This window comes from Lissotriton vulgaris, chromosome 6, assembly GCF_964263255.1.
Source record: "Lissotriton vulgaris chromosome 6, aLisVul1.2, whole genome shotgun sequence".
NCBI classification, from domain to species: Eukaryota; Metazoa; Chordata; class Amphibia; order Caudata; family Salamandridae; genus Lissotriton; species Lissotriton vulgaris.
In genome coordinates this window covers 1,289,306,729-1,289,329,896 of record NC_141694.1, presented here as the reverse complement: position 1 = coordinate 1,289,329,896, position 23,168 = coordinate 1,289,306,729, and the positions used below count along the sequence as shown (strand labels likewise).

The 23,168-nt window shown below is 42.6% G+C and overlaps 1 protein-coding gene across 1 annotated transcript in view; it reads right to left on the bottom strand.

Moving 5' to 3' along the window:
* Positions 1 to 22,682, bottom strand: part of RAB32 (RAB32, member RAS oncogene family) — a 117,974-nt gene extending 95,292 nt beyond the window's left edge. Inside the window, exon 1 of the mRNA XM_086927422.1 lies at positions 22,204 to 22,682. Coding sequence (XP_086783548.1) covers positions 22,204 to 22,459 — 256 coding nt within the window. The 5' untranslated portion in view covers positions 22,460 to 22,682. The remainder of the gene's footprint in view (positions 1 to 22,203) is intronic.
* Between the last annotated feature and the right edge of the window lie 486 nt (positions 22,683 to 23,168).

Here is a 23,168-nt window from a genome sequence, read left to right as displayed (position 1 = left end):
ACCCTATTTAAACAAGAAAGTTAAATAGAGGCAGTTGGCAGAAAAATAAAAAAAAGTCCCTCAGCAGAAAACAGTTCTGGTTGTTTTCTATCAAGACAGTTAAATAGAGGCAGTTGAACAAGGAGAAAGCAATTCAGGTATTTTACTGACCTCTACTGGTTGTTTTCTATCAAGACAGTAGAATAGAGGCAGTTGAACAGAAAAAAGTCCCGAAGTGGAAGCAGACAAGTCCTAGGGTGATCTCCTGAGCCCACAAAGTACATACACATATAAGTATATACTAAAGTATATACAAGAGGTCTCAAATGCTCGACCTAAAAAGCATTATACATCCATCTGGGGTTCAGAACCAGTCCAGACATTTACCCAGGCTGGATTAACGACTAGCCTGAAGAAGCGCTCCAGAGAAGAAGAAAAAAATGAATTGGGCATGCAGACTTTCGTTAACATGCCCTGCTCACTGGAATCGGACTATTTCGTCTGCTCGAAACCACAGTTCCCTATCTGAATGATCTGCACTGGAAACGAACACACCCAGGCAAAACCCTGCAACAACAGCAGCTTTTAGGTCTCATGATCATATTAAAGCGGGCAAGAGGCCTATCTCTGCCACATCTCCGCCTGTAAAATGATTATGTGCACGGAAAACAAAGTTCATTCAGATTAAACGTATATGAAATCCCTATGAGCAACTGAGAATCACGATACTAAACAGAAGACATCCTACAACTAACATGTTAAAGTCTTTTTCAAACTGCAGCTCTTGGCTATCGCAACGCTGCAAAGCAGAAACAAACGCATGAACTTATACAATCACGGGGAGCTTGAGCAAGAAGGAAGTAAGAGGTTTTACCAGTTAGAAATTGAGCAATACTCAAGCAGAGCCTGCACATGCCTCGAATCAACCATGACTGATCATCTGTCAGGTTTAAAGCAACACAGACTAAGTCCGAACAGAAAGCCATAAAACGCATCATTAGTAATGCTACATAATATTTGTAAAGCACAGGTATGCCACAAAGGGAGCACACTGGAGCTAGGTGGCAGGTTAGGGGCCTAGAGTACACTGTTGCGAAGCAGATCCTTTTGCATGGCTTAGGAAAGCAGTGCTGATCTGTTTTTCTCTTGTGAACTCGAATTTGGGAGCCCACTGGAGGTATCCCACACTTTTCAGAGCAGCTTTCTGCAGAGCTATTCATTCATCCACAGTAAAGCCGAAGCGAGTGTGGGTACAGCTTCCTCTTCTCTCGCTAACAGCCCACAACTGCCCAAGGCGCAAGATAGAAAAAGACAGAGGAGTTTTACCTGGATAGAAACTACTTACTGGCCCTAAGATCCAATCAGTGCCCATTAACAGTGATGTTTTACCTACCTTCATGTGGGGAACATGTCAGTAGTGTGCAGTCGAGTGTGTTTGTCACGTATTAGTCATTATAATCGGATGAATTGAAGGTTTCAACAGGAGCACACCATGCATTGGCGAACAAGTCGGTGGACTCCCTAGGGGATGCCTTTATCCATATTGCTGTGTTAGGGACCGCATCACAAAACCAGTCGTAACTGTTAGGGTATGGGGAGGTTGCCACCCCATCCTTTCTTCAGTGTAGGCTTCTCATGCCTCACTGAAAACCATCCCTGTTCGAGAGTTGCCAGCTTTCACAGAGCAAGGCTGGTCTTCTTATAAGTTCTGCCTGGCAGTAATCGATATCAGAGTACAGTCAAAGGAATGCAGTTCCTAAGAAAAGGAAGAAGGGGAAAATACCAGGAACAACTGAGGTGTCAGAATAGGGGATCTGATCCATCAGGAGCAAGAGCACTCACACACCCCGAGGGGTGTCATGCTTCATCATCTGGCAGCTCCTTGTTGGGCCGGTGCTGCAAGGCCCAACAGGCCATTCATGAGGGCTCTTTGTCAGAGTTCATTTCTGCTGCTGATGTGAAGAGTGGGATGCAGTGCAAGTGTGCTGAAGTGAATAGGCTGCTGTGAAGTGAGTTTAAAAGTAACTAAAGCTAATTCAAAAGTAAATTTAATGTCTGGATTGCTTTATTATAATAAAAACAAGTGATGGCCAGGAGTGGATACAATGGTCCACATTGTCTCAAGGAATTACGTGGAGGTCAACATGTTTCTTGCCTTTCTAATGTCAAAAAATGATCACAGCAATTCTTTAGGACCAAACAAAGGCTAGACTACTCAAGGGTAGGTCATTCAGAGTATGTGTTGTTTCAAAATCCGTACCCTCCACCTATCACACAAATTATGTAGTATACCTTAGGACAATCAATAAATAAATCAACAGCAGAGGAGATGAATTACGCCCTCAAAGTCGGTAGTGGAGTCTTGGGGTATGACCACAGTTGGTCGTGATCACAGCTAGTGTGGGACCTACACAGGACTCTGCGACAGGTGGTGTAACTACACTATTAGAAAGGCAAGATACATGTGGACCTTTTCCCCTTCTTCTCTTTCTTAGGAACTGTATACCTTTGGCTTACTTGTACAATTGGGGGGGTGTAGCTGGACCTTCATTCAACGCTTGTCCACTTCTTCATAGATTTAGTAATAGGTATCCAAAAGCCAACCAGCCCACACTTGCCAGAAATTCAACTCCCATGTCCAATGGCCTACAACTGAGAACAAGGATGAGCTTCACGGTAATTGTGAGAATTAAAACTGAATTAAGCAGAAACTTCCTGAACAAAGGCATCCACTGTGGATTTGGCTTTCAGTAAATATCGCCCCCTTGAGCTAGTAGGACATCAAGGAGGGACCTGACCCACTACTACACTTTTCTTCTGACCTCTTTGTATTTCAAATTTATTTATTATGTTTTGGCTCTCAAAGAGGGCCACATAAGCATATGCAATACATAGCAACACAAACAGAAAATACAAGAGTTTAAAAAGCACAAGATTCGATCCGCAATAGCTATACCACTAACAATCAATCTAACAAGGCCGGACAGACACAGTTTCTCCAGTAATATTAATAAATAGCTAAAAATCCTTTAAAAAAGTTAAAAATATAAGAACAGAACATTTCGTTTGGAGGGCAATAAAGTGCATGAAGAAAATCTTTTAAAGTGACAATGTTAAGGCGGAGACAGATTACTTTTAGCCATCGATTGCGCAAATTACGTAACATAGGACAAATCAATAATACATGCATACAGTCCTGGTTGTTCAGTTTACATAAATTGCACAAGGCAGAAGTGCCATACCATTTGGCTAGCAATAGATTAAGTGGGATTAAATCATAGCGTAATAAAAACCAGAACCTACGTATCCCATGTGGGAGATTCCATAGGGCATAGGGTTGTGGCTGTTTCAACCTATAGGAGGAGATGAGAGGCTCCACGTTCCTTTTATCCCCAACTGATTTTTTGTCGGAGAGGAAACAAAACTCCCACGAGGCCTCCTTAAGGACATGTTTTAACTGCGTGGGGGAGTAGGAGAAGAGAGCACTTTCATCAAGTTTAAGTATCTTCACAGCCCTTCTAAAATTGCTTACGAGTTTAGAGAACTCCTTAAAATTGCCCAATAGTTCGTTTTTGAGGAGAACTCGCAGGGTGCCATCTCCCGCTCTAGCCAAACTGGCCACCCATCTTATTAGGGCGCATAGACCCTGAACCCAGGAACTCCTGAGTCCAAAGTCCAGCCTGCAGGCGGCCAGTGGGCAAGCATTGTTAAGAGTCGAGAGGGATCTTAAGAGTTTCCCCTCAATCTTATGGCAAAAGTCCCAGTTTTTCACCTCTATTACTTCAATACCATACAAGATAGTTGCGGGGATTTTTGCTCTGAACACTTCTAGAAGACTAGAAAAATGTCTTTTCCCCGTTGCCTGGTATAGGGACTTTAACCCATTGCCATGGGCAAGAGCTTTGCGGGAGCAGTGCTCTATATGGAGTTTCTCACTCATATTGGCCGAAAATATTTTTCCCAAAAAGGTATAGGAAGTTACGACCTCCAATCTATGCCCTTCAATAGCCCAACCGTAATTTGTCGAGCGGCACTTCTTCTTACCGGCTATACACCTCTTTGTAAATACAGAGAGCAGTTTAAGTTTCAGCTAGTATTAAAGAACTTTACCTCTGTTCCTGGCTAGACAGCGTTTGAACAAGGCACCTTATATTGACTTGTTTGAGTAGGGCGCCTATATTGGTGGAGAGTTTTTAGATACAGGAATTTCTCCTATTTTTAAGCGGAAATTCGGTCACTTTAGCACACAGAACTCTAGACAGAGTTGGGGACGCTTGAAACAAAGAGCCGGCTCTATAACAATTTTATTGCATAGTACTATTTTGTTTTGGCATCTCGGTCTAAGATCTTAGAGTTTGCAAAAAAGCTAATAGCAGAGAAGAATCATCAAATGCCTCAGAGAGGACTGGCGTGCAGTCCTGAAGTAAAACACTACCCATACGGTCATTGTTATAGAAGCCCTAACCCATAAAACACAGTAAAAAAATGTAGAGGGCCAGTTCTCATCTCTAGCATGAGCTAGCGCTTTTTATTTTTTCCAGCATCATATTTTGTTCAATTGCTCACCGGTAGATTAAAGTCCTATTCCACCTGGAAGCCACAGCGAATGCTCAATTTATAAAAAGCATAAGTGCGGGATGACACCGTATTCTTAGAAGCCAGTCATTCGTGCTGCTGAATGCTGGAGTTACCGAATACCATGGCTGGCTACTTTTGATTCTCCTTCATGCTTTTCTTCTTCCACAACCTTATACTTCCTGCGTCTTTATCTCACTCAGTGGGTTATATATCATTCATTCTTTCTCCATGTCACGATTAACCTTCATTTCCCTTAAGAAAATCTCTCTTTTCTGTCTTTTGCTCTTTGACCATGGGCCAAAGTCTAATGATGAAAAGGAAGTCACAGTGCATTAGAATGAGTGCCGATGCCTACCATCTACAGGTGCGCACACACACGCTAACATACAGTAAGCACTGGTTTGGACATTAAACCAGTGTTAATTTTGGGTCATGCTGTATCTGAGTTTCTAATCATTCTCTACTAGAATAAGACTCCACTCATTGACTGCAGCAGAGTACCTTTGATTTACAATAGTATTGATGGCCAAGGGTCGCCATTGTTAAATGGCAGGACACCGACCATGGACTGCCAAGGAACTCGAGAAAAGGCTTGATGCCTATCACTAATCAAGAACATTTCTATGGCAGTGGCATCATGTAAGCTAATTTTGTACAGGCTAATACAGGGGTCACAGTGTGAACACAAATTAAATTTGGCATAGGAATTAGTAAAGTTAAATCTGAGAGAAGCTTAACTGGTTTATTTTAGGGTACAGAGATGGAAAAGCTTAGACGATTAAGCTTTAGAAAAACACACAAATAAGACCAGGCGATGAACTATCCAGGCTGCACCTCACATATTATTCACTAATAGTATAATGACCTATGTACAATTCCCCCGGCACTTGTTGCCATTTAGTATTACTGTTCGACAGATTCCAAAATTGTTGTACGTAAGGAGGTGCACCAGGAAGGAAAGTTCAAGCTCATACACTTTGTAACAACATCCTTTACTTTATCAATATTCAAAACGTTTTTTAGAAAAAGTACAATCGAGCCAACGCGTTTCGTTCCAAAATACTCCTGGAACTACGTCAGGGCTTTATATTGAATTCAGACTAGTATTCCTCCAATTTACCAATATTAAAGCAACGTTTGCCGTCTGATTGTCAGTTCCTGTGGGCATCCTCAAGCCCCATATCCATCACCATGATAAGTGCGCCTCCTGGTGTGACTGCGGTCTGAGGTATGAAATTCAGGAGATTGGACGTGCCTTCCTTGTGCACCTCCTTATGTACAATAAGCTTTAGAAAAAGATTAAAATCACACGAGTTTCCTTCTGAAATGAAGCCAATAAGTTCTCCTGGCTTCATAATTAAAAGCTTGCCCCCTCACACTGTTCTACTGTTTAGCATGTTGCTAACCACGATCAGGTGCAAACTTCCAACTCACACAAACATGAGCCTATGGTAGAGTATTCTTGCACTAAGCAATCTTCTGGCTTCCACCTCCGTGAACTAATAAAAATAGCAGGTTAGGTATCAGACTTTTCCCCAAAGAGGCCACAGCAAGCCTCTGTGCCCCCAAGAAGCACTGTTGTAGGAGTGCAGATTTGAGTGCAATGAAAAGGGACTGGGGCAGAGTACAGGTAGGTGAAAAAGACATGGGTGAACTTTGTGAAACTGAATGGCACTTTCTAGCAGATAAGCCTCCTCCATAGACTTTTTAGTTGCTCTGCTCTCTTCTCCTGTGATATCTGGACTATTTGCAGCATGGAAAGGAAACCTCTAGCTCAAATCACCTTCTTACAGGTGAACAACATGAAATATTGGTTTTGCTGGGTAAAAGGGATAAAAAGCTGAGCCAACCGTGCAGTTAGTGAACCTTATTGAAACACCACTCGCTTCCTCGACTCCTGGTACCTTAAGATTCCGAGCCATTTGCCACGCAGGCTTTATTTATGAAATCCAGTTAGTCTGAAAGTCAGGAACGAACATATCCTATTGCCTAAAGAAATTTAAATATTTACTGCTTTGCTAAGCCATTGATAAAATTTGTTTATTGGGAGTTATGGGGTCCAACTTGGTCAACAAAAAGCTTAGAGATCGTCAAAATTACAGAAACAAAAATTCCCAAAGTCGGTGCAGTTTTATTTTGCTTGGCAGACAACAGCCATCTTGAAGCCCCTTCAGATCCATACCGTAAACATGTGGCCTGGCACTTGTAGAGGTTTGCTTGTTCAAAATAAAGAAACAAAATGTGGACAAAAGAGTTGTAAAAATCCTGTCACAAGACTGTATGTTTCCGAAGCCTCCAGGTCAGGTCATGGCGTCTAGTCAGACAATTTCCCTCAAAGAAAAGTCTGCAGCAATTTGTCTTTCAAGAACAGATGAGGTCAATCCAACAAATTTAAAGGGAGAGCCCAGCCAAAGACAAACTGATTCAAGGGTCGACAGACTACAAGAGCCAGTGCACAACCCGAGCCGTGAAAATATTTGACATGCAAATCATGCATCAAACATTTTAGAATAGGATATTGGATCTTCAAAGTTGAAAAAAGTGAATATCTTTAATACACTGAAGAATTTTACTTTAGTACATCAGATTATATCTGTGTTACTAAGTATTTATTAAAAGTACGTTTTTTAACATGCACTGAGAAATATTCCTTCTCCTTACTGATGACAATGGTATTAGTGAGCTAAGAGGCAAATGTGTACCCAATATAAAGCTTAGAGTCTTATAGCTGGTGCAACATCAGAGGCTATTAAGTCAAACACACGAGACGTTTTTGCGCAATGCACCTGAACACGGGTATCTAAAGGTGTGTCATACATGTGAATACACAAAAAGGAGCCTGTGCGAAACAAAATACTTGTCTAGAATGACAGTTTGGTCAAGCAGGGAAGCCGGGATTGAGCCGAAATGTGTCAGTTTTACACTACGCGGCTGAGTCACTAGAAGGGTATCTCTTTCCGACATCAAACGTTAATGCTTTTGTCCTTACTTCTGAGAGGAGGAGTTTGGAGTGTGTGACAGACAGGCAGAAACCAGGTTTTATTTTTGGCAGTTTTACACAGCGCTAACTTTGCCAAAGGACATAATAGCGCTTCACCAACAGACACACACTACGTTACACAACAGACACACACTTTGTTACACCTTTTTTTGCCAGGATTCCAAGAAAGCAGAGCCGAGGTAGCGATTCGAACCTGGGGCCCCCATTTTGCATGGTTGGCAGGTTTAGTCACTAAGCCAATTCGCATCCTGTAAAAGCTCGGCTCGTTTTGGGTCCAAAGTTTCAAGAGGTCCTCAAACTGAGCCAGAGATAGCCATCAGAATCGCGCTTTCAGCGGCTCGGAAACCTCTATTCAAGATACGTGTTAATGTTAATAAGCACCGTAATACCCAGTCTCAGCTTGAGGCTTAATACAAACTTTATTTGATGAAGAGAAAAGATTTCTGATTTTCCTTCCTCATTATTTCCAAAAAGGATTCTTTCGAGCTCGAATTTCCTGTGAAACCTCTGATGGACGATAAAAAGTGCTGCCCCTGACGTCACGCCACGTTATCAGGAGGGGTGCAGCGAATGACAGTCACATGCGCTCTACGCCATACAACGCCTTCAGGGCAGCAGTCATGAGTTAGGAACAATTAAGTTAACTTACTGGAAAAAAGAACCGGAAGAGAAAGACAGATAAAGAGAAGTGTGTCAGTCGCTAGCAGCAGAAGCAAGCGTTATATATACTAACCGCTTAATTTACAAAGCACTCCCTACTCTTTCAGAGGATGTGAAGCGCTCTAATTCGGGGTCCTGGGCACCAGTTCAAAAAGTGTACGGTTCATAGGGCGAGGCGTGTAGTTTGGCCTACACGTGGGAGGATTTGAAACTTTCTCTAATAAAAGAATAGCAGAACTGGTAGGGACGCATGGAAAGATATGCTGTAGAAAAGTGCAAGAATAGGCGTAGTTTGCACAATCCGATACTAGACCTTTTTAGATCTGGGTTTTGACAGAGCAGTGGTCAAACAGACCTATTAATAGTAAAATTCTTAGAGGAGGATTTGGGTCTGCCTCTTTCAGGCATTTGCTTTCCCTGCATAGCAGCTTTCACCCAATGGCTTGACACTTGGCTAAACCCAGTGGAGTGTTTATCTCTCACCTAACGCTATTGGCTGCTTCAGTGAATAGTATTTGTGGGCTCAACAGATACCCAGAAAGGTGTTCTAGAACTAGAGAAGCCAGGTAAACAGCCTGATTTTGGCAAAGAGCCAATATTTCAATTTCTTGAGAAGACGCAGGTGGTTAGCAACTCTCCTTATACTGACAGGTTGGGAGTTCCAAAGCATGTGTGAAAGGAAGGAAAACTTTGAGACCATTACAAAATAAGATGAGAAAACGCAATAAGCACAGCAGAAAAGATTGAAACTGGTTTCTAAAGTAGACAGGACCAATATGGGATATACGCAGTGCCTTAAAGGGCAGGCGTCTTTGGATTTGAAGCCAGAGGAGATCTTTAAGGTAACTCATGCTAAAGGCACATGGAGGAGGGTCGAGTGGCAGTCAGGCAGCAGAATTTTGAACGATCTGTAATTTCTGAAGGAAACCAGCTAATAGTTTCAGATGAAGAGATTTCCTGTAGACCAAAAGCAAGAAAAGTGCCTGGACTACGGTCCTACATTCTTTTAAATGAAAACAGGGGATTGCCTTACAGACCATTTTAAGTAAAAAGAAACAGATTGCTTCGCCCTAGCTGACAGGTGAGAATATGAGCTTGGGATCAAATACACTATGCCAGAGTTCCGACTAAAGGAGATAGAGAAGGAGAATGGCAGGGTTCTTCTATTGGCCGCAAAGTTGGAAGACCAAATTAGTGCATTGCTGACAAACATAAGGACCTTAGTTTTTCTCCATTCAATGGAAGCAGTTCACTTGCATCCAACTTGCAACCTCAGAAAAGCAATGGTGAAAATTTGTTTAGGTCAGAGCGATGTTACCAGATACTGAAACAACAACTTGTGTCATCTGCATATAACAAAATGTCAATTCTGTAAGATCTAACAAGAGTCAGTTGGGAGATGCAACACTTACCACATGTGGGGGTAAGTGATAAACCTTGTTGAACCCCACAAGTCACCACTTTAGATGAAGAGCGGAATGGGATATTGATATTGATTTGTATCTGGCTGATATGAAGGAGCAGGCTCAGATGAAGGATAATTTACTTACGCAAAGATGAAACTGATTAGATATCAAAGGAGGATGTGATACAATGTAAAAAGGAGCAGAGAGATCCAGGAGTATCAAGACAGCAAAACAGCCTTGGTCTACGATACTCTCAATGTCATAGTTCACTGAGAGGAGAGCTGACTTGGTGCTGTGAGCTTTTCTGAAACCAGATTGTGCCGATTGAGTAGAAACTGCAATTCAAGGAAATTAGATAGTTGCAAAAGAATATTATTTTCAACACGTTTGGATGGAGAAGGAAGCAGTAACATAGGCAGGTAATTGCTCAGAACAGAAGGACAACCATGGTGTTTCCAGGCGCTTTGTACTTTGGCATAAAGCAAGGAAAAATTGTACAAGATGCGGAAAGGTAAGAATAGGACATCATGAGCAAGTGAGTAGATCTGAAGGGGGGGCAGAGATCCTGAGACGAGCAAGACTCAATAGGCTGAAGGGTGAGTAAATCCTACAAGTTCAGAGTAGGGTAGACTAGACCCACAGGATGAACTTGAGACATATAATTAAAAAACAGCAGAGCATCAACAGCATTTTGGACAATGAAACATGCTTGAATCGTGTCAATTCTGTCTTTAAAAAATATGACCAATTATCACAAAGAGTTGGAGGGGTTATCAGTACAGCAAGTATGAGAGAGAAATCTTTTAAAGATTGACAAGATTTTCTTATGGACGTTACCAAAAGTCTCAACTTTATTTGCAAAATAGGTAGACCACATCGAGCTTATTATATAGATATTTCTTGATAGCAGTACAATAAATGGCTTTGTCCTGGGTGGGGGAGGGGGTCACAGAATGGTTTCCAGGATCTCTTGGGAGCTTCACAATGGTCTATATTCTCAATGGGGTACTCAGAATACCAGAGAGAAGAAAGAACACGACGGTCCAAGCCATGACAAGTGGGAGGAGCCAAGGAGGTGCGATGGTAAGTCATCCAATCATTATTATTATTTTAAATAATTTATATTAGTGATATTGCAACAAAGATAACATTCTACTGTCATGTGCACAATATTTTTACACCCTTAAAGAACAAGTTGGCCTTGCATCCCTCTTTTATACCACAACTGCCTCCATTTACTCAATTACCCCCTCTCTGTAAATATCTTCAATATCACTACGACACAGCATCAGGTCTGAGACCATGGAGTCTATTATACTATATCATTTCCAGCTATGCCAGATTATTTCCCATATGTTGCAGCAACCCCTTCCTTCATATACTACTTTTTCTGCCAGCATACACCAATTCATGTCTTTTTCCAATTGTCAATATCTGGAGAGTCCCTGGCACTCTCTCACTCTGGTGATGTTTTATTTTGCGTCACTGAGAACAAGAATCTTCCAAGTTTACTTGTATTTTGGGGCCTTCACCTCTCCCCAGACATTTAGTGGAACCATTCAGTCCTACTCTCCCCACCAAGGACATATAGTCTGCAAGCTCTGTCCAGTATTTCTTTATCACGCACAAGCCCACAGAATGTTATATAGTGTCACTACCTGCCCGCAGCCAAGTAAGCAAAAGTTCAATGTTTCCAATTATTAAAATTGGTTGTCCCTGCATTGGCGTCCTCCAATGCACTGAGAGATTTAGGGCGCAATGTAGACCTAAGATTGGGTTACATAAAATTACCACAGGTGCCTTTAGCACATGAGGACTTAAGTACAGGTGCAAAGGGTCTATATAGAAACCAAGGGAAATGGAGAATGGGACAGGAAATTGTCAATATAAGAGCGCTTCAAGAAGCGAAATTTTTGAGGGCATCCACATTAGAGAAGATAGGGTCCAACAAATGTCTTGCAAAGAGTGTAGGGTAGTAACAGCAAGAGTGGGGTCAAGGACATTAAAAACAGATTGAGTTATAGATAAAGGCATTTTCTAAGTGGTAGTTTAGATCTCCGAAGATCATGAAATTAGCTGATTTGACAATGTATAGAGATACAAAATTAAGTCAGAGCAGCCGAGAAAGTTCATCTAATGCCTGGAGGGCGATAAATGAGCACACCTGAGATCAAGCTGCAGGGACTTATTTTGAGAGAGAAAAAAACATTCCCCAAAATGGAATTCGAAGGGGTCAAGGAGGGTACAAGAAAAAGACAATCTGAAAACTATGGCAAGGCCACCTCATTTAACAGAGGGGAGATCTAAACATAGGGCTGAATAACCAAGAGGAGTGGCTTGAGAAATAGCAGGAGCAGAACTATCAGTAAGCAACGTTTCTTTTAAAAATACAGTGTCAGGATTCTGGGATAATAATAAAGTCAAAAGTGTTCAGTAAAGGATCTAACATGTATTAAAAAACATTTAACAAATGGTTTAACAGTAGGTTCCCCTACCTTAGGATAACGAGCTGAAGAGGAAGCATTTGAGGAGGAATGAGAGTGGCATACATGGTGTACGCAATGGGTAAAATTGGGGTTTTGAATGAAAAACAGATTGGAGGACAAGAATAACTAGTGTGAACCTGAGTAGGGGATAGGTAGCAGCTGGATTAGGTATTGCCTTGGTTAAGGATGGCATCATCAGCATCCAAGGAATAGGATATATGAATGGGTCTAGTTGGATTAGACGATGCAGGGTTTCTGGTGCCGAGCACAATCCGAACACCGACAGGGTTGCATTTGACCATTAAATGTACCACATTAAACGTGTCATCCAAAAACCCTGGACTGCTGAGGCAGTCATAAGCTCTCCTCTCAAGTCCTGAAGTGAGATGAAAAACTAGTGAGCACCCTCTGTCAGGAGTTCTTGCTGCTTTTCAGGCCTAGAGAGGATGTCACCTTATTCCTGTGAAGAGGGAGGTGTAAGGGAGAGTGAGTGTACCTGTTACAATCGGACAGGTACTGACCAGTGCTATTAATAGTGTCCACAGTGGTGTCAAGTGACACATCCCCGCCATTCTGCCCAAGCTGATGCCTTCAATTGTGCCGCAAGACTTAGACCTTTCAAGATGTACATGTGCGGATTACCAGAGTGACTTCTCTTCACGAACGCCTAGAAGCCCACGGCTGGAAGTTCAGGGTCTGTGTGGGCCCACAATATGCTTTCTGGAATAATACAGAAACACGGAGTATCCGCTGGGCAAACTGTCGCCATGTGTAACCTGGGAACTACAAGAAGCAACTCGCTGACTTCCGCAAACATCTTGGTAAAAAAAAGGGATGTAACATTTTATAACTTTGCTTTTGGGGACGAAAGAATATTTCAGCAGATGTAACAGCTGGAAGCTCGCTGCTCCGTTAGTAGGAGGCCTCACGCTGTGGTTTGCCTTTTGAAAGTTCCTGTGCTGGGTTTGGAAATGTTTTATTTAAAATATGGCGTCAGGAAGTCCTTGTAAATGGCCGTTTCTATCAACGGCCAGCCCAGAATGAAAAGTCACATTTTAGAACACCAGGTCCCAACAACTTTCAGTCATTCTGCCATGCCCAGTAAAAAAATTGAACTGCTTATTCATTCATTCATTCTCCTGTCTCTCCCTCGCCTCAGAGACACCTTTCTTTTCCGCTTAGTGGCATCTACCACCCACTCAGGAAAGCCTTCCCTCCTCCAGAGGACCCAACAGCCCACAACCGGCTCCTTGTCAAGTACATGCATCCAGCATACACAGTACATGTGCAATGCATGCACCATACTACCCAACATAAATGTAACAAGCACAGGTACTACATACCAAATTTGCAGACATACTACATACATATGTCATTCATAAGTACCGGGAGCGGAGTGTCCATTTTAATGCAAAGAGGAGAGGTGTGTCCTAAGTGCAAGGAGAAGGCTGTGTCTGTGAGGGCATGGTAAGCAAGCAGCCCATCTGAGGATAAGGAGAACAATGTATTCATCTGGGAGTAGAGTGTGCAATGTGCCCATATCAGGGCATGGTAAACGGTGTGCCTGTGCAGGGTGAAAGGTGTGCCTGTTTGGGTTGTGGGGGTATTGATGCCTATGTGAGGGCAGTGTAAGAGGTGTGCCTGAACGACTGCAGTGGGGGGTTGTCCCTGTTGGAGTGCAGAGGGAGCGGTGTACTTGTATTAATGCAAAGTGAGAGGTTGCCGGTGTGAGTGCACGGTGAGGTTACAAATGCAGAGTGAGGGGTGTGTCTGTGTCAGGAATGGCCTAAGTAGTGTATCTGTGTGTGTGTGTACAGCTTGAGGGTGTATGTGTGAGAGTTCAAGGGAGGGGTCTGTCCTTATGAGGGAGGTATGAGAGTTGTGCTATTGACAGGGCATGGGAAGAGAGGTGCCTTTGTGAATACAGGATGAACAAAGTGCCCATGAAAGGGCAGGTAAGAGGTGTGCCTGTGAGAGGGCAGGGTGAAAGATGCGTCTGTGTGACGGCAGAGACGCAAAGAGTGTGGGGTCAAAGATGTGGCGCTGGGAGTAAAGTGCGACATGTGTACCCGTGTTAGTGCAAGGTGCGGCCATGTGAGTGTAGTACAGAGGGGTGCACTCCCCTATGGGGCCCTTAAGTGATCTTAGGGGGGCACCAAGCTCAGGCCAAGAGAAGCAGTATGCTCTCTTTTAAGTGATAAAGAAATGAGCAGCGGTAAGACACTTTGTAATGGGCCACCACCAACATAATTTGCCATTTATACCCTGGCTCTGAGTGTGTGTAAAAGGGGTTACAGAACTAAACTGCAATGTTTAAATATGTCTAGGCATATTTAAACATTGCCAATTTAACAGAATAATTGAGAAAAATTGAGGGGGACTAATGATTTTCTTTTAACACGGGCGTGGCATTAAGAAGTTTAAAGACCACTGGTGTAAGTTGAGAGGTATGTCTGTGTGAGGGACAAGAGAGAGGTGCGACCATGTGATAGCCGGGGGAACTGTGTGAGTGCAGGGGAGTCTTTTGGCCAAGTTTGAAGGGGGAGGGTTGCGAGTTCATGAGGGCAGGGGTGTTATGTGCCTTTCGGTGCCCGGTGAGAGTCATAACCATTTTAGTGCTGGGGGTTCCTGCGTGAGGCACTACAAAGCCAGACATTTTGGCACTGCCAATGCTTAAATATATATATATTTTAATTATTTGAGCATTCTAAATATCACGCACGGGTTATCAGGGTAGACTTAACTTCTGGCCTCCACGTGTGGATGAAAAAGTTGTGACAAAGTGGTGTAAAGAAGAAAAGGTTTAGTAGGGGTGATAGTGTGGAAAAGTAAACATGTAAAGGAGAGCAGGAGTTTGAAGTCTAGTCCCTCTTCTATGACCAAATATGGCTATGGCCCAGCGTCCACGCGGATCCTGCACAGAAATGACCAGTGTGCCGTCACAGTGACACAATTAGTAGTCACATGTCCCTTGGTGGCTCGAAACAGCTCCACGAAAGAAATATCATCACACAATCCAGTAGATCTCTTGATTCGGCACCTCTTAGTCAATATTAAAAATAAACCGGCACCTCTTAGTCAGTATTAAAAATAAACCTCCCAAGACGAAACAGAAACCGTTTTATGCCAAAGAATCCAGAAGCTTCCAAGCTTAAAAAGAAGCCTATCAAAACTCCTCCAATACTGTCACTGTCATCTTACAGATATGAATGACTAATAAACAGCTCGTCTGCAGGTGCGACGCAACGGTATTGAACTTTGCACCAGCCCGGCCCATCCTATGCATAAAACACACAAAATAAACCGTGTTGTGAGAGGTAAACATTGCATTACTGGCATCCATTAAGGTCTACCTTTAAACACATTTAAATTGGTGGGAAGCAAAGGCATGCTAGCATGCACTACAGTGGTGAGCAAAAATGAAAATAGACCCAAATGGGGAGGATGGGTTTTTATGGTCTGGTCTGCTACTAGTGATGGTTTGACATCATTTTTATGGTCTGGATTGACAGTGTAGTTTTCACCCGAAAATGATGCGAGTAGAGAGGGGCGTTGGCTCTGCCCACATGCTGTGAGGCAGGAGTACATTTTGATTGGGCAGAAGTTGTGTGCTTTCACAAAAGAAAAATGCTTTCCCACAACAAGCTGTGATCATTATGTTTATTTATTCAGTTCGCTGACCTTAAACTTTCAGGGACATACACGACATTGCAATGCTGTAAAAGTTTGTTAGATAACTATATTATTAAAATGTGTGTTTTTCCCTGCAGGCAGCACAGATGGGAGATGGACAGTCATTAACCAACGTGGATGTGGAGGTCTGGCTTGATAGTGCAACCGTCACCTGTCCTTTTAAGCGACACCCATAATATTCTACAGTTCTTTGCTTCCACACAAACACACTTCACAATACAACATTCCTTTAAAGCCAGCCGTACTGGCATTGCCAATGCTTGTTGAGTTTTGCACGACCAAGTTACCAAGTTCAACTCTCTACAAGATTCTTCAATTTTCGAGACCACAAGTGCATGGACACAGAAGTGGTGTAGGGTGAAGAAGGGATTCATTTTTTTGAGCTTGACTCATTACAAACTTTTTAAAAGCAGAAGTATGATACTAAAAAAAAAAGTAAAAAACATAAGTACACCACACTCTTCCGCTACTTACTAAAGATAACTTTACACAAAGTTCCTAAAGTTGATCTAGCCACTTTCTGAACAAAAACATCAAAACACCACAGAAGATGGGAGTGGCATGTGCACCAGCATTTCAACACTGTATCACAAACCATTATTAACTCACTTTGTTGACTGTATTATGTAATACAATTTTGGAACTTTGAACCACTATGTTAGGCTGTGGAAACCCAGAAAAGCATACACCTTATGAGCCGCTCAGCTAAAAATGAATCTGCTCCAGGTAATAAAAAGATATCAAATTCAAAACAAAAAAAACTACAACACCTTAAAGTGGCAAGTCAATGAACAAGAGCTTCCTCCAAAGGAACACAAATCATGTAGATCACACCTATTGCTGGCATGACATTATCAGATTTATGTCCTTGGCCTCAAAAAATTGGAATTTATTTTTTACAATGGTTAGTAGGACCGTTTGCCTTGACTGTTTAACTCCTTCGCAGCGGGGGTAATTCCCCCGATGTGCTGGGTGGCGGGGGGCGCGCACAGCACCCCCGTGCTCATGACGAGCTCAACTCGTCATGAGGCACAGTGCTCGTGTGCTCATGACGAGCTGAGCTCGTCATGACCACACCCGTTCCCGTGAAACGCTCAGCACAGCAGGGGAATTATCCCCACGTGTGAGCGTTCCAGGGCTCATGTCAAGCTCAGCTCGTAATGAGCACCGGAGCACCGTGCCTCATGACGAGGGAGCACCGTGCCTCATGACGAGCTGAGCTCGTCATCAGCATGGATGGAGTTAAGATCACGGGTCAACTTTTCAACTCTTAGTTTTAAAGTGGTGATTCTATGATCCTCAACCAGGTGGGATCTCCAATTTAGTCTCTCCCCCTGGACTTTTTTTTATTTAAGTTGCTGAGTGTTCTCGTCGCATCCCTTCAGCTGTCTTGAAACAATAAGCTTTGATGGAGCAAGGATTCGCATACGAAGCGACTTGTTCGGATTCATGAACCTCGAATAACATATAACGAAATAACCAACCTGTTTGTCTTACTAATTTACCCTTTCTTTATCTGTATTGGGAAACCGAGTGAAGCTTGCTTATGTGTTTTCTAATCCTAATAAGCTTGCATATAAAATGGCTGCTGCTACGCGGGAATTTCTACTGCGCATGCGTCTGTCTGTCATGACGTACTCGCAGCTTTGGAGGGAACCCTGTCGCATCTGCGCACTAGTGCTAAAATGGCTGTTCTGTGATCTCACATACAAGAAGCTTGCATTGCTGCTTTCGCTAAGCTGTTCGTTTTGCTTAATCCTAATGCAATAGTTTATATTAAAGTAATGGGTATAGTATAGAGATTCAGGGTATACAGTGTAATCATTTATTACTGTGTTCTAAATTGTTTCCTTTTACTTTTCATGAATCTTATTCTTTGGGCCTGGGAGGTGCTTATTACTCCATTTTGGAAGTCCCTTCTGCGCATGACACGCCGGGGAGGAAAAATGAACTCTGCAGCATTGGAATCCTGCCAGATGGCAGCAACAGCCAAGATGCGCCCGGGAACCCGAACTGTGACCCAGCTAGAAGAAGCTAAACTGTACTGAAAATTGTTACCATTGTATTCAATGTTATATTCACCATTGTTAAACAAAAGGCATATGTCATGAGAACCTGGAATTTAAGGGGCGTAAACGGAATTTGAAAAAGGAGTCTGAGAAAGTCTAAAAATGTAGGTGGTGTGATGACCTGTCCTACTCCTTTGTCCAATCAAAATTGGGAATCCTTACACTTGCAACATTGGGGGGTGGTACATTGACCTGAAAAACAGTATAATTAGCGTAAGTTTAGCTAGAGAAATTGTCCGACTTGTCTGATTAGCTGACCTGTCACTGACCCAACGCACTCCATAGGTGACTGAAAGCAGAGCGCTGCAGAGCACTCTGTTGGGAGGTTTGAGAACCCAATCGGGGTTTTGGGAAGTGAAAGTGCTGGCGAAGCACTTTGCTGATAAAAGTTATAACCCAATCAGGGTTTTGGCAGAGTCCTTGCAGAGAGGGAGTAGCGCAGGCGTTGCAACCGAAGCTGTGGGTGCTGGTCTTAACCTTTGGTGAAATCGGTCCTGATCCAAATTCTGGGGTTATCCTTTCCTGATTGTCCATGAGCTGCACCTGCTTGCCTACTGGCACTGAAGTCTTTGGGGTTCCTCCTGTCTTTTCCAACTGACCCGTGGCCAGGGTTGGTCTGGGTAATATAAGTCTGTGTGGGTCATTGTAGATTAACTTGCATTCCTTTTCTCACCTTCCCGAATTTTGCAAAGCTTTTGAGTGCATACGTCCCTTTTCTTTTCCCGTCCCTTGATAAATGAGACTTTTATGTATTATTGACTATTAGTGTGTTCCACTTTTCAACCCACCTTTAGCTAATGCGATATGTTTCTACAAGAGTATATGTTCCTTTTCTCACCCTCCCTTTAAGGAGATAAGCTGAATTTAATAGTATGTTCCAAATCTTACCTTCCCTATAGTTATTAAGCCAAAATCTAAATAATTGAATTGACAAATTGTATTTCTCCTTTCCAACTGCCAGTGAATTGCGCAAGTCTTTGGGTTTAGTATGTTCCCTTTCTTTACCCTCCTTTAATCAAGTTGCGAAAGACTGTTTTCTAAAATTAGCATGTTCCTTGTTTCTACCTTCCCTTTATTCTCTAAGTTTCTAAATGATTAGCATACTCTATCTTATTCATAGCTATACGCGGTTTCTGATTTTGGTTATTGATAGTCTGATAGCATTTAACTTATGGCTCATGACTTATGATGATGATTAGATAAAGAGTTTGAACCTACCCTGAGTCTGTGGTTATTAACACCTTTGACGCTCATGACGAGCTCAGCTCGTCATGATGTACACCTCTCATACACTCATGACGAGCTGAGCTCGTCATGGAGCATGGGTTTCTGAATATTTCAGCACCCAGCGGTAATTGCTCTAGCAGCCATGGAGTTATATAATTACAAATGTTATGATGTTGTGAGTGTCTTTTCCTTAACTCAACTCCCTGATCTATCGTGTATAGGTATCTAGTGATGAAGATTAGTAGGATACTGGTATAGGAATTAGAGATAAAATCATAATATACTGGTAGTAGAGCGTGAGTTACATAAATAAAGGTTAAGGTATACGATTTGGAATTATGGGCCAAGGTGAGTATCTGTACAAATTCTAGTTGGGTGACCTACGCGCTCTATCAGCTTTTTAAAGCTCTCAAAGGCCTGGAAACACAAAGACAAAATATCCGTAACTCAAGGACATAGGACATATTTTGACATGCCTGACCATTCAGATACCTCTAATTAATAATGCGGAATTTGTTTATTTATCAGCTGCAGGAACACAACTAAGAAGATTACTATCTTCAAACAGATTCTGGCTCAATATGGCTACTTTTTAGTTAGATCTACAAACGGAGGACAATTTTGGGTGGGGAGGTGGAACTGGTGGGGGATACCATATAATATAAATATTCTGACTAAACCCTGTTACTTTATAAAGAAAACTTTATAAAAGAAGGTGGCTTAGAGACAGACCAACTCGTCTGTGGCAAGACGTAGACATGCTTGCAGATTTAGAGTCACCACATATATCATGCCACATCAATCCTGGGCACAGAAATGTAAGGATTTCTGTGCCTACTAAAGCTTAAGTCTAAGAACGAGTTACTGCTTGACGAGACACTAAACATACAAACTGAGATCACATCTATAGTAAGTTTTTTTTCTTCCGCCACACATACAATTTAGTTATCCCTAAGATGGCAAGATCAGAGGCCTTACTAATCCACGGTTCCACAGAGCCGTGCCAAAGTAAATGAGAGCTCTGTGCAAGTAGAGCACTGGCATGCACTGGATAAGTCGACTCATCTTCTGCAGCAATCACGATATGGAACTCAAACCATGAAGATTGCGTCTATGCTTCTGAGATCTACAACCGCTAGAAGTGAGATTTCAAATACCATCTGTGATGGCTGTTACATCATAGACTACAATGCCCTGTGGGGCCTAAGCTAATGTTGCAATTATGTAACCCAGCTGTACTATAAAAATAATACTAGTTGCACTCAAAATCACAAACACACAGGAACTTAGATCCTTTTCAAGGTTCACTCCTTTACCGCGATTTCTTGTAATTATCCCGGAAAATAACATTTTGTTATTCATATATCTATGCAATGGTTAGCCATTCAGTTGAACGATTTAACAGAACTTGGTGTGGCAAGCGGTGCAGTTTCAGATCAGGAAACTGTAATTTCATCACCTAAAGTCATTCAAAGTACAAACATCAACCACAACACCAGAAGACACCCAACCAGTCAAAAAATATGCAAAAGGGCAATCTCTTTATTACAGTTTACTACTTTCCATTTCAGAAATACATATGTTGTAATAAAAAACGTACATCTTTTCTTACTAAAGTATCGACTACTCAGTAACAATTAGATTTTAGAAGGACGATTGAGCCAGCACATGTATTTCAATCATCCGAGATTTAATGACACGATCACTCTTGCTTCAACATAAGGTATGTGTTTTTCAATATTTTGAGGAGGAAAACATTCTTGAAATATCTCTCTGGAGTTCAGGGAGTGTTATACTGTCAAGTTTGAACAAATACCTTTAGAGGAAACCTGTAATAATAATAATATTAATCCACATTTGTAAAGCGCAAACCATCACCCGTTATGGTCTCTAGGCGCTGGGGGCCGTCGGGAAGATTAAGCAAGCTATTGCCCAGAGTCACATGGTGCTGGGCTAATCTGCCGCCGGCCCCGGGATCAAACCGTGATCCCCAGATTCTGGAGTCAGTCACCCTGGCCGCGGCGCCACACCTCTCCCACTCTGTGTTATGTAATTTGTGTAAATGCTGGTGCCATTCTGCAAAAGTTTGACCTTTTCAGAAAGGTGTAACTGCAATATTTGAACATTTCCTGGGCCTTATTTGCTAAAGATTTTCCATTGTTTGAGTCTTTTTTCAGCAAAAGCCTAAGTCAAGTCTGGTCCAGTGAGGTTACTGAACCGTTTCCCATTGAGGGATGTGTGATATATCCATATTAATCCCAAATAGAGCCGCATTAATAATATGTCACTCTTTCCGGATGATTGTGATAAAAAATTATGTTGTAACAAAAATGTAAAAAAACACTAGCCATATTTTGTTAACTTCAAGAGAGGCATGGATATATATATATATATATATATATATATATATATATATATATATATATGCTTTTATTCATCAACAAATGTCATGTATTTATTGTCACTTTTTTATCATTATACAATCCCTCATTAATTTATTAACAATGTAATAATGCATCCTTACCGTTATTCGCTTGGTGTATTTTTATTGCAAAATTCAATAAAAATGTTCAACACAAAAAAAATAAAAGAGAGGCATGGATAAAGTAGACGAGTGAGACTACTTCAATGTGTGAAACTCACTCCCAAATAGGGAGAAACGAGGTACTCTGGCACTACGCAGAGATTTATAAAGTCACTTCTGAAACACCTTTAGACCGATTCATAGACGGGCCAGAGCCTTATGGATTCACAGAAATAAACGATCACCGGGGAAACGATCGGCGGTCATGCTCACTTCACTCCTCCAGCCCCTCGGACCAGTCTCCATTTTAGGGGCGCTAATCATGTTCTAGTTAGAGGACACAAGCTCCTTCCCACTGCCAATTTACAAAGATGCCCATTTACCCCTTGTCACATAGGGTACCTTTATTTAAACGTGGACTTTCAACTAAAGTCCTCTACTTATTAGTGATTTCTAGACCATCATTCCTTGGGTAACATGGAAACTACAAATCCCACACTTCAACACGCTGCTGGCTGACAGGAAAACCTATTGACACTTGAACTGCGACCTTTACGCAATTGTGGCGTTATTGCCTCACCTGCGATGTCCCACAGCTGCAGACGCACCATGGTCCTGCTGTCCCAACTGATCACCTTCAGGGCGAAGTCGACGCCGATGGTAGCGCGGTAGTGCTGCGAGAAGAGCTGGTGCACATAGCGCTTGATGATGCTGGTCTTGCCCACGCCCAGCTCTCCGATCACCAGCACCTTGAACAGGTACTCGCGGCGCTCTGGGGGCATCGGGGACCCGCCAGCGGCTGAAGCAACCTCGTCACCGCTTCCCGGGGCGGACATGCCCGCTGCAAGGCGACCCCGGGGGGCGGCGGCAAAGGAGGAAGTGGAGAGCAGGGTGAACGGGTGCCTAGAATAAGGAAGTACGTAATAGCACACCCAGGTGAATTGAGGTAGTGTCCTGTGACGTCTTTCTACACCCCCGACGCCTCCAAGGTTCCAGAGCCCTCGGTAGTAAATGTCCAAGAGAAACTTCACGTCTGTCTCTTCCTGACCCTCCCCTCTCTTCTTCGGGACCAACCAACAGCTGTCACAAGGCACAGGGGCGGTCTCGAGCGCAGGAGGTAGGCGGGCTGCAAACCGACGGGCCCAGGGGGTGGGGCGAGGTCCTGCGAGCCCCGCCCCGTCTCGGTGACGTCACTCTTACACCAAGCAACATACCAAAAGCTGAGAACTGACTATTTTAGTCCTTTGTAATATTTGTATTAGCTTTTTTTTTACCAGAAGTAAAAACGATGCATGCAAAATCTTGCCTGAGAACCAAAAACTAGAGATGACCTTCAGATGGCAAACGGCCAAGCTAGCATGAAAGGGTAATAAATGTTAATTTTTATTCTGTTTAGCCTTTTCTTGGCATTATTAGGTTGGGGTACGCTGTAACTGTCAGTCATTGTTTTTCCACTACATACAGTGCTGTCTGCATCTCACGATTTAGGAACTTTATTTTTATTTGTTTGAATAATTTTTGTGATTGTATATAGCGTAGGGGCAT